This window comes from Octopus sinensis, linkage group LG12 (assembly GCF_006345805.1).
Source record: "Octopus sinensis linkage group LG12, ASM634580v1, whole genome shotgun sequence".
NCBI classification, from domain to species: Eukaryota; Metazoa; Mollusca; class Cephalopoda; order Octopoda; family Octopodidae; genus Octopus; species Octopus sinensis.
The window spans coordinates 34,680,690-34,693,289 of NC_043008.1; the positions used below are offsets into that span (position 1 = coordinate 34,680,690).

The 12,600-nt window shown below is 33.7% G+C and overlaps 1 protein-coding gene across 2 annotated transcripts in view; it reads left to right on the forward strand.

Moving 5' to 3' along the window:
- LOC115218077 (phospholipase DDHD1) overlaps positions 1-12,600 on the forward strand; it is a 37,230-nt gene that overhangs the window by 15,021 nt on the left and 9,609 nt on the right. Inside the window, exons 7-9 of one of the 2 annotated variants that reach the window (XM_029787852.2) lie at positions 1,311-1,422; positions 5,993-6,069; positions 8,802-8,822. In XM_029787852.2, the coding sequence (XP_029643712.1) occupies positions 1,311-1,422; positions 5,993-6,069; positions 8,802-8,822 (210 nt within the window). The remainder of the gene's footprint in view (positions 1-1,310; positions 1,423-5,992; positions 6,070-8,801; positions 8,823-12,600) is intronic. The other variant, XM_029787853.2, reaches the window with a different exon arrangement.

Below are 12,600 nucleotides of genomic sequence, written 5' to 3' on the forward strand. Positions count from 1 at the left end.
ACCATACTCCTGTCAACTTGGGATAGACCCTCTTTCTCCCATGTATTCTCCTTACACCAATGTCTCAAAATAGCATATCCAAGCTTCTTTTCACTATCAATAAGAGCAAGAGTACCTCATTTGTTCCATTATGTTTTATATTTTGTACAAGAAGTAGTTCAACAAGGCTGAAACTCACTTTAATAATGGAGATAATCTTCATCACTATCCATGCTTCATGCTGGCTGGGAATGGAAAAGTTGTCAGTCCAAATCAGTTCCTATTCTGAGTTACTGTCCTCCCACACTCAGGGGGGCCACGTCTTGCTTATTCATTCTATTTTTGGCATCTATGGCTGCATGCCCTTCCTATCAACTTTATAAAGTGTACTGGTTGCATTCTATGTGGCATTAGTACTAGAGAGAATGTCGTATCTTGATCTGGACTAACAGATCCTCTTGCCTCTATGTCCTGGTCAATCAGTCAGAAGTGACTTTAGAGAATCGGCTACAGTTTCTGTTGAATGTAATGTTTATTTATTCACATTGTTTTAGATTAGTTATTGCATTATCTGATAGCTTTAAAGTGGCAAGCTGGCAGAATCATTAGCACGCCAGGCAAAATGTGTTGTAGCATTTTGTCTCTCTTTACATTCTGAGTTCAAATTCTGCCAAGGTTGACTTTGCCTTCCATCCTTTCAGGGTTGATAAAATAAGAACCAGTTAAGTTACTGGGGGCAATGTAATCAACTAGCTTCCTCCCACAAAATTTCTAGCCTTGTGCCTATAATACAAAGGATTATTTCATAGCTTTGAGATTTCAATCATGTGGTTACTCTTTTACCTGTTTCAGTCATTTGACTGGCCATGCTGGAGCACTGCCTTTAGTTGAGCAAATCGACCCCAGGACTTTGTAAGCCTAGTACTTATTCTATCACTCTTTTACTGAACCGCTAAGTTATTGGGGACGTAAACACACCAGCATCGGTTGTCAAGCGATGTTGGGGGGGACAAACACATATACACACACATATACATATATATGACAGGCTTCTTTCAGCTTTGATCTGCCCAAGGTGCCACACAGTGGGAATGAACCCAGAACCATGTGGTTGGTAAGCAAGCTACTTACCACACAGCCACTCCTGCGCCTATTGGTTGTTTATTTTTAGAATGACATAGGGTGTATGTAAGAGTTCAAATCTGGCCAGTTTGAACATAAAGCAAGTAGAATATTTTGGCCAGATATGGCTGGTTTAAATACTAAAGAGGTAAACATTTGAATTCAAAATTTGATGGCAAATTATTAATAAAAGTGTAACTTTATTTCAGATTACCCATGGTTTGCAATCTGAGATAAACAGACTGTATTCTGTGTTCTGCCTCAGAAATCCTTATTTTATTTCTGCTGGAGGAAAGATATCCATTGCTGCACATTCCTTGGGTAAGTATTTAAACAGACACTTCAAATCATTTTGGTTGTTATTGTTGTTGTTGTTAAGCTCTAGGTCATCTTTGATTGAACAAAACTAAGGTCAGTAGAATTCCAACTGTGACCATCCTATTTATTGTTTCAGATATATACTATAACAGAAATGGCTGTATGTTAACACATTTGTTTTACTTACTTAGTTGAGCCAAGACAGCCTCTATAAAATCCTTTTACTTGTTGTGCTAGAAATAGCAGTCAGACCATACACAAATAGCATTGCTGTTTAAACCAAAAATAAAGAAAGACTATATTTCTGTCTGTCTGTCTGTATGTATGTATGTATAGTGTGTGTGTGTGTGTGTGTGTATGTATGTATGTATAGTGTGTGTGTGTGTATGTATGTATGTATAGTGTGTATATGTATGTGGTTGGTGTTTGGAAGGGCATCCTGCCATAAAGACCCTGCCAAAACAGTAGCCTGTGGTGGTCTTCTACCTAGCCAGCTCCTGTCAACTGTCCTACTCATGCATGCATGGAAGACAGACATTAAACGATGATGATGATGATTATAAGTATATTTATGTATGTATATGTGGTTTAGTGGTTAGGATATTTGACTCAGGATTGCCAGGTCGTGAGTTCAGTTCCAGGCGACACATTCTGTCCTTGAGCAAGACACTTTATTTCATGTTGCTCCAGTCCATTCAGCTGGTAAAAATGAGTAGTACCTGTAATTCAAAGGGCCAGCCTTGTCACACTCTGTGTCATGCTGAATCTCCCTGAGAACTACATCAAGGGTACATGTGTCTGTGGAGTGCTCAGCCTCATACATGTTAATTTCACGAGCAGGCTGTACCATTGATTGGATCTACTAGAACCCTTGTCATCATAACCAATGGAGTGCCAGTAATGTGTGTATATATTTATTTATATATGTGTGTGTGTGAATGTATTGTGTGTCTGTATACATATATGTATGTATAAGCTGTAATCAACCAGACTATTAGATGTTGTTATACATTGCTTGTCACAATGTTCTTTGCATCATTTTAGCTTTTGAATGGTGTCACCCTAATGGCTAGGTGAGCAGCCCAACATTACCCCTGATTGGAAGCTAGTCTTTTATTGGGTTACTTATTTACAGCTGAGTGGACTGAAGCAACATGAAATGATGTGTTCTGCTGAGGAACACTATTCACCACTCAATCTGTGAACTGAGCCCTCAATTTAGCAGTTGTTAGTGCAACACCTTAACCACTAGTCCGCATGGCTATATATATGTATGTATATATATATGTTTGTGTGTGTGTAATCTCTGATGAAGCCTAGAGATATATACAAGTACCTCATGTTCATCTAGCTATTACCTCAATCCACTTGAGTAACATAGGTAGAATGGGGTATTTTTATCTATTGGCTGAAACAGCTGTAAGTTATTTTACCAATTTATGTTCTTTATAATAATTACTGGTATCCTTATATATTACTATATTTTATATCTTATATGTAAAGAATAATATGCTATATGTATGTATGTTATAATTATTAGTTTAATAAATAAATAAGTTAACATTTTTATGTCCAAAAGTTGATGAACTACCTATTGTTCTCCATTTTCTTATTTGTTATATATATATATATATATATATATATATAAATCATCATCATCATATGTCTGCTTTCCATGCTAGCATGGGTTGTACGATTTGACTGAGGACTGGCGAACTAGATGGCTGCACCAGGCTCCAATCTGATCTGGCAGGGTTTCTACAGCTGGATGCCCTTCCTAAAACCAACCATTCCAAGAGTGTAGTGGGTACTTTTATGTGCCACTGGCACAAGGGCCATTATGGCGGTACTCACAATGGCCACGCTAAAATGGTGTTTTTTACATGCCACCTGCACAGGAGTCAGTCCAGCGGCACTGGCAACGACCTCACTCGAATGTTTTGTTCACGTGTCACTGGCACAAGTGCCAGTAAGGCAACATTGGTAACGATCACATTCAAATGGTGCTTTTTACGTGCCACTGACATGGAAGCCAGACTTACAAATTAGCTGAACAGAAAAAAGTGACTAATTAGACAAACTTACAAATTAGCTGAACAATTTAAAAGATGGGAACTGTAAAGATTGATAAGTAAGAAGAACTGGCATTCTTTGCTGCAATATTTTAAGTAAAAAGTTTCTTATTCTTTACTTTACTAGAAGTAATAACTTGTCCTGTACTTTTCCAGGTTTATAATCTTAAGAATATTACTTTTCATGCTTGCATTTTTCCATGTAATGTATGTTTATGTATGATGATATGTATATATGTGTGTCTTTGTGCCCACCACCACTTGACAACTGTTTTGACAAAAGAGATCAATGGGAAAAATATCAGATTTAAAAAAAATATTAAGTACTGCTGTTGATTTGACTAAACTTTTCAAGGTGATACCCCAGCATGAACACAGTCCAATGACTGAAAACTGTTCAAAGATAAACAATATATATTGTTTTGCAAGTACTTAAGCTAAATAATTTGTTCTTTGAAATGGCTCATACCTCTCACTTACATTGTTGTCTTTATATTTAATCATTCAAAATTTTTCTTTTTTTAATATATAAAAAGCAATCCAAAGGCACAGTCTTTAGTAACATGATAGAGTTAATAATTATCTCATTCAATCTGTTCTAGGAAACTTCATCATTTATTCATGATAATGGGGGGGGGGAATAGGTGTTGAATATTGAACTGTCCAATCCAGAAAAAAAATTAGGAAAAAGTTATATCTGAATACTTATTGATCCAAATAAACTGATTTATGAAATCATTCCCCCACCACCACTACCAATTATGTAGCTTCTTTGATCCAAAATTTAGTTTAAATATCAATAAAATATGAATGAATTAATAAAAGAAACTAATTAAAAGTGATAAAAAATATATAATTTGAAAAGGGTTTTAGTTTTCAGTGTTATGTATGTGTTTTTAATCCTTATGAAATAAGTTGTAATGGTATTGTTTGATTTTCATATTATATCATGATTATGGCAATCCATAATGTGTGAAGGGAGAGTATCTCAGACTTTTGTCATGCATTGGACAATGATACTTAATCAATTATTGATAAAGAGAACAATTATACTCTCATTATTGATCTGGTGTTGTTAAGTAGGTTAACTATAAGGTTAAGCCCATCTTTACAATAGGGTAACTTGGTTGCTGAAGTGTATGTTCTATTGAAAGACATTGTTAATTTCATTTTAATGGTTTTCTTTCATAAATATTGAAGTTGGGAATGGTATAGTGAAGAGTAGAATTTGATTTATGTTGTTGTTGTTGTAAGCCCCAAGTTGGCCCTGAATAAACAACCCTACTGTAAAAGCTATAAACTTCCCTCACCCATCCAGAAACAGTATGCCATAAACTACATTTTCTGGTGTATCCATTTTTCAAGGTGGCATGGTATGGTAGGTCAAGTGACTACATAGATACATTCTCGTTATTTGATTTCATTTAGGCAGATTAAATGTCTAATTGTCTGAAATAACTTGTTTCCATAAGCTTATAATGACATCATTATTACTCATTTTAAAAATATGGTTCCCAATTCAAACTCAACCTGGGACAATGATCATATCCTGGGGTTAAGTCATCTGGTGAATAAATAAATATATATATATATATACGTGTGTGTGTATGTATATATATATCATCATCATTGTTTAACGTCTACTTTCCATGCTAGCATGGGTTGGACAATTTGACTGAGCTCTGGCGAACCAGATGGCTGCACCAGGCTCCAATCTGATCTGGCAGAGTTTCTACAGCTGGATGTCCATCCTAATGCCAACCAAAAGTGGGTGCTTTTATGTGCCACTGGCACGAGGGCCAGTCAGGCGGTAATATATATATATATATATATATATATATATATATATATTTAAAAGTGTATGTATATATATGTATGTATATACGTGTATGTGTGTGTGTGTATATATATATACACACACACACACGTGAGCTTATTGAACTTATTTTGTGCATGACTTTTAGCCCACTCTGTATAAATCTTTGTGTTTGTCTAATACATATATATGTGTGCATGTATGGTGGTTGGTGGTATTAGGAAGACCATCCAGCCATAAAAACCCTACCAAAACAGACAGTGAAGACTTGTGCAATCTTCCGCCTAGCCAGCCCCTGTCAAATCATCCAACCCATGCCAGCATGGGAAACGGACATTAAATGATGATGATGATAATATATATAGTCACTTGGTAAAGCTTGTTGAAATAGCTCTTATAATATCATATTATTTATATTTATTCCACTAAGGTCGACTTTGCCGTTCATCATTTCAGCGTTGATAAGTTAAATACCAGTAGAACACTGGGGTCGATGCAATCGATTAGTCCCTTCCCACAAAATTTCAAGCCTTGTGCCTTCAATAGAAAGGATTATTATATGTATTTATATGCAATAAAAATCTTGAAATTTTGTATTTTTTCACATTCAACATATCACAAATATATTTTTTTTTAAATATGAAAAATTATTTCAACTTTCTGTTTGTATTTTTCTGGCCCCTAGGTGCTGTGATAACATACGATATCATTACAAGCTGGAACCCAATCAAACTTTACGATCAGTTTGTTGCATCTTTAATCGTAAGTAACCCTTTTCCCTATCTCTTGGTAATTTGTTCTAATCACAAACTCATTACTGGTTTTGAAGAATATTTCTTTAACCCTTTTGATACCAACATGTCTGGGACAACTCCTGGTTCTAAGCTTCTGGCTTCATGTTTTAACATTATCAGAATTAAAACATATATTTATATACGCACAGACACAAATATACTTATATATATATATACATACACACACATATACTTCAACATACATATATATATATGTATACACACACACACACACACACATATACTTCTACATACATACATATATACACATACACACACATATATAAATATACTTATATATTATTATATACACACACATATAAATATACCTATATATACATACACACACATATATATTTATACACATATGTATGTATATGCATACATATATATACAGTGTTTCAAAAAATTTGATATCATTTGCGATGTAAATATCACAGAAACTACATTGTCAAAGTAAATGAGACTAAACAGGCTTAATGTTGAGCAACATAAGATTTATTCCTCCAAATTTGAATGAGAAATTCAAAGGCATCTGGATTCCATGAACGATTTTAGAAATGTTCAGTATGCGCACCGCCTGCATACTAAACTGTGGCATGGGGATTTTCTTTGCCCCAAATGCAAACATTATGCTTATTGCCATTCATATGAAATGTGGCCTCATCTCTGAAAACAAGACATTCCTTCAACTCAGATTCTTCAAATCTGAATTGTTTGCACTTTTGCTTGTCATCTGCTGTTATGGCCTGAACAAGCTGCAGCTAGTAGAGTTTCATTAGCAAGTGTTTCCTCAGGATGTGCCAAACTGTCATTAGACAATCTGGGTTTCCAGACTTGTTCTTATGGACTTTTTGGGGCTTTGCAAGAATTTTTGATGAACCTGCTTGACCATCTCTTCCAATGTTAGTGGTTGTCGAGATCCTTTTGCCCTGTGCAGATAGCCTTCCTCTTTGAATTTTTTGTGCCATGTCCAAATCTGCATTGCCGTTGGTGACATTTTAGAGAACTCTATCACAAATGCACACTGCACAGTCTTGTTCGACTGTGTATGAGCATACTCCAACACACAAAACGCCTTTTCACTTCCAGTGAATGCCATTTCTATAGCTGAAAGGATAAACATATCAAACATTAAACATAAAATTTTGACCTGTTTCTACACATGCTGTTAAAATTTGAAATCATTTGAACAAGGACTGGCAAAGTTGTTAGATTGCGAAATGATATCAAATTTTTTGAAACACTCTGTGTGTGTGTGTGTGTATATATATATATATATATATATATATATATATATGTGATAGATCGCTAGGCACTACACATTCTTTATTTTCTCCCCTTGTTTTTTTTCTGTGTTCCTTTCTGTGGAAGAGCATAGGCTCGAAATGTTAAATACTTTTTCACTTTCTGAGTGTTATACTAATATATCTGTTTGTTGTCTACACCACCTGTCTTCATCTTTTTGGGTTTTTTTTGTGAATGCTCACCCTATATATATATATATATATATATATATATATATATATATGTGATAGATCGCTAGGCACTACACATTCTTTATTTTCTCCCCTTGTTTTTTTTCTGTGTTCCTTTCTGTGGAAGAGCATAGGCTCGAAATGTTAAATACTTTTTCACTTTCTGAGTGTTATACTAATATATCTGTTTGTTGTCTACACCACCTGTCTTCATCTTTTTGGGTTTTTTTTGTGAATGCTCACCCTATATATATATATATATATATATATATATATATATATATATATATATATATATATACACACACATACATATACATATATATACATACATATACATATATATTTATATATATATAAATGTGTGTATGTGTATATATATATATATATATTTATATATACACACATTGTGTGGTAAATGTATTGTCTAAATTACGCAAAAATGAAAATAACACTGACCTTTCATTTTCACAGACATATTTACCAAAATTACGTTAAAATATCTTGAAATACTAAAGGGTAAATATATTCTATAAAATCACCATTGGCTTCAACCACAGCCTCCAGATGGCTTTGGAATCTCCTGCAATTCTTCTCACCATACAACCACAACTTTTCTATGTCCAGGCTGTAGGAATGCAAACATTTTGTCTGTTAACAGCTTAATATTTCAAGGGGAAAAAATTGTTTTCTTTTTTTTTGTTTTCTTTTCCAAATTCATTTTCTTTTCTTTTTTTTAAGATGACAAGGGCAGGATTGGGTGATACAAGGATAATTTGAATGCTATCTCTAGTAAGCTGAGCGACCACATTTTGGTTTTTTGCATTAGTACATAATTACTACTTTGTTGGGGACAGTTATAAAAGAGTGAATCAGCTTCAGAACCTGCTTGCTATTTGTTATTGACCCCTGCCAAAGGGAGCCATGTTAACTCCAGTAGGTTTTTTTTTTTTCTTTTTCTATGCTTAAATTCTGTAAGGTTGACATCCACAGAGAGGTCTTTAAGAGGTTGTATATTCACTCTAGTAGATTGCATCTAAGAATTGACAGCAAATAAAAGGATAGGAATAAATTCCACTGAAACACTAAAATATATCTACTTGCTTGTAGGTTCATTGTAATATAAAGGAACCATGAACCATTTTCATAATTTTTATATCTTGCTTTTATTTATTCATTTTTTTTTTTTTTTCATTCTTCACTTTCATAAATTTTATTTCAGAAACAATATATGGAATTAATAGTAAGTTACGTCTCTTATACTAGTATGTTTGGATGTATCTAACATTTTCAAATAATTCTCTTTCTTTTTTCATTTTTTTTTAATACTCTAACACTGTCTCTGTCTGTATGTTTGCCTCTCTTACATATTTACATACTAGACCCTGCTTCTGTTTACAACAAAGGTGACAATATATTAGACCAAATGAAATGTATTCATATTCTACAATTAGCACAGAATATTTTACTGTGAATTGCCACTGTTAGTATAGTAATATGTATTGAGAAATCATTTACAAATGACAGTCACAGAATATAAAACTACAACCATATTAGGGTCTGTAAAGGGGTTGGCATTAGGGAGAGCATCCAACCATAGAAACCATGCCAAAACAGAGATTGGAGCTCAGTGCAGTCCTCTGATTCATTGGATCCTGTCAGACCATTCAACCCATGGAAGACAGACATTAAATGATAATTAATGATGAGGAATGTAGTTATTTTTATTATCTGATTAACTTATGTTGAACTTATCTTCCTTTTATAACTTAATGATTTTAAACGTTGGTAATTATGTCTTAACGCTGGTAATTATATCTTAACACTGCTCACAAAAAGAAATACATACGGAACAGGAAAAGTGATAAAATTCAATAATCTACAACAACAACAAAAGACAAGCATCAAGAATGATAACTAAGCCTCTGAATGAATGAATAATTAGAATGCATGTTGGTGGCAGGTAGAGGGTTAATGCTCGGGTTTATATGTGCGCTTGGTGTGGGTGCACACATAAACACATGTATATGTTATTGTTGCTAATTATCTCTAATCCTCTTGTTCTTTCAAAGCTTCTAATATACCTTATTGATTACTAATTTATCTGTTTTGCTTTTCTGAAATTTCATATACATTATCCCTTATTTGCATGGTTGGGATGATATATTTATTGTAACGGTTGCTTTTACAGCTGGATGTCCCTTCTTTATTACTAACCACTCAGTATTGAAACAGAAATAGCTCTTCCTCTCTTCACTTCAGTCAGACAAACCAGAGTTAGCAGAATTAGGGGCTACTTCTTGCTAAAGAGAATGTTCTTGCATTTTATGTCATCTTTAATTTCTCTTTTTTTTAAACTTATAGCATTAAAAATATATAGATTAAGTGTCAAGTAGTATGCTCAGGTGTGCAATGTGCATCATAGTTGGTTGTCAAGCAGTAATTACACGGTTTGAGTCCTGTCCTTTCCCTTTTCAAATAGGTGCTTATAATCACATGAAGTAGTTTGACAGAGATACAGGTGATGTGAATTATCTGAAGCCTCATAATTTTGGTATTCTTTGTTTGGTACAGTAAATAAAACACTAGAGTTTAAAATGTTAATCCTGTTATAGGCATTGTGGTGTTCACAGAACTGCTGGTATTTCCTTTGTTTTGGGGATTTATTTTATATCAGATTAATTAGAGACATATCACAATGGACATAATGCAAGAACAGTGTATGTCGGCTATGAGCAGCTTCATGCACTGATTTTCATTCATCATCATCATTGTGAAAAGACAAATTGAAATAGGAAGAGTATGATAATCAAATCAACCTCATGGCAGTATCTTTTATCAACTTGGACAAATAAATTCAAAGTCAATCCAAGTAAGATTTGAACTCAAAACATAAAAGGATGTAACTGAATGACGCATGGTGTTTGGTTTGCAACTCTGGTATTTCCAAAAACTCTTACTGTTCCTTTTGCTTTATTTCATAAAACAGGTGGTACAAGCACCTGGCTACAGACCGGTACTGAGTTGTGAATCATTTGGTGTCAGGCTCAACAGAAAGAATAAATATTAAAATTATATTTCTATTTTATTGAGTATTGCAATCTACTAGGAATTTTTACATTACATATATATATATCCATTTGTGTGTGATAATTAAAATATTTATATTATGCACTTCACTGTGTTTTGTTATGCACATGATTTCCCCAAGTTTGTGGAAAAATTGCCTTGCAAGAAACCAGTCTGGGGGAAAATTGTCTTGCAAGAAACTAGTCTATGGTGCAAAAAAGATTGGGAACTGCTGGTCTAAGGAATGGATTTTTCATTTGTTACTAATTTTATTGTCTTCAAGAATTTGTCTGCAGGACCAAACATAGCTGTGTAATTAAGAAGTTTGTTTGCAGCTACATGGTTTGGGATTCAGTCCCACTATGTAGCTCCTTGGGAAAATGTTTTCTGCAACAGCCCTGGGCCTACCAATGCCTTGTGAGCGAATTTGGTAGGCAGAAACTATATATACATATATGTGTGTTTGGATCATTGTTTTGATTTGTTTACATCCCCAGGACTTAGTGGTTCAGCAAAAGAGAACAATAGAATAAGCACTAGACTTAAAAATAAATACTGGACTTGTTTTGTTCAGCTAAACCATACAAGGCAGTGCCCCTGCATGGCAACTCTCCAGTGGCCAAAACATGTAAGAGAATAAGAGATAATGGTTTTCATTAATTTATTTATTCAGTTAGTTTTGTTTTTTAAGAAACATTAAATATCAATTTTGAAAATTAGGGTTAATGTTTAGTTGTTACTCTTTTACTGTGAAGATACTATGTTAACACTTCAAGTTATTCTTACTTCTTCACTGTCTTTTCCATCCTTTCTGTTGCTTATCATCATTTTATTATATTTTGATTATGATATTTATAATTAATAAATAGTTAACTAATTGAAAAGATGATGTAAATTCATTTAGATGTTGTTTTTTGCTGGTGACCCAATTTAGATAATTTATATCTGTTTATTTGATGCCAGGTAACTAATAGTTTCGGGAACTTTTAGTCTTCATGCAATGTTATAAAAGGCAGTTTTTGGCTAGATGTCTTTTAACCTATGATTTGACAGAATGGCAAACAGTACATCTTGTTGTACATATGTGCATGTGTATATGTGCATGGATGTGTGGGTATGGAAAAAAGAAGTTGAAAATGTACTGGGAGTCTTTTAGATGATTTATTTTTAAAGGTTTAATCAGTTTCTCGGATTTTTGTGATGTTCAAAAGTTAAGTGATATAGAAAGACTTTGGGCTATGCTGCAATTATCTTACTTCTAGCTAGAGTTTGAAAATTCTCTTGTTTTTTATGGAGAGAACATGGCTCAAATTAGTATTTGTTTAGGATACAATTTGATTGGCAGAGAATGATCACATGATTAAGCTTAGAAATTTTGTAAGTTCAAATGACAATATTTTTTGTGCTGTAAGTTAAGGCTGATTGGTTGGGTGAGCGTATCACCTGACAGACACAGTCATTATCACCTGTGAGGAATAGTTATAGTAGTTAACATTTCTTTTATATATATGAATATATATATGTGTGTGTGTGTGGTGTGTGTGTGTGTGTGTGTGTGTGTGTCTGTGTATATATGTGTATGGATGTGTGTGTGTGTGTGTATATGTATGCGTGTGTATATATATATATATATATATATTATATATATATATATGTGTGTGTGTGTGCATATATATATACATACATATATATATATATATATATATATGTATATATATATGTACAATTGTGTATGTATATATGTGTATGTGGTTGTGTGGTAAGTTGCTTGCTTACCAACCACATGGTTCTGGGTTCATTTCCACTGTGTGGCACCTTGGGCATTTGTCTTCTACTATAGTCTCGGGCCAACCAAATCCTTGTGAGTGGATTTGGTAGACGGAAACTGAAATAAGCCCATTGTATATATGTTTGTGTGTGTGTGTGTGTGTCTGTGTATATATGTGTATGGA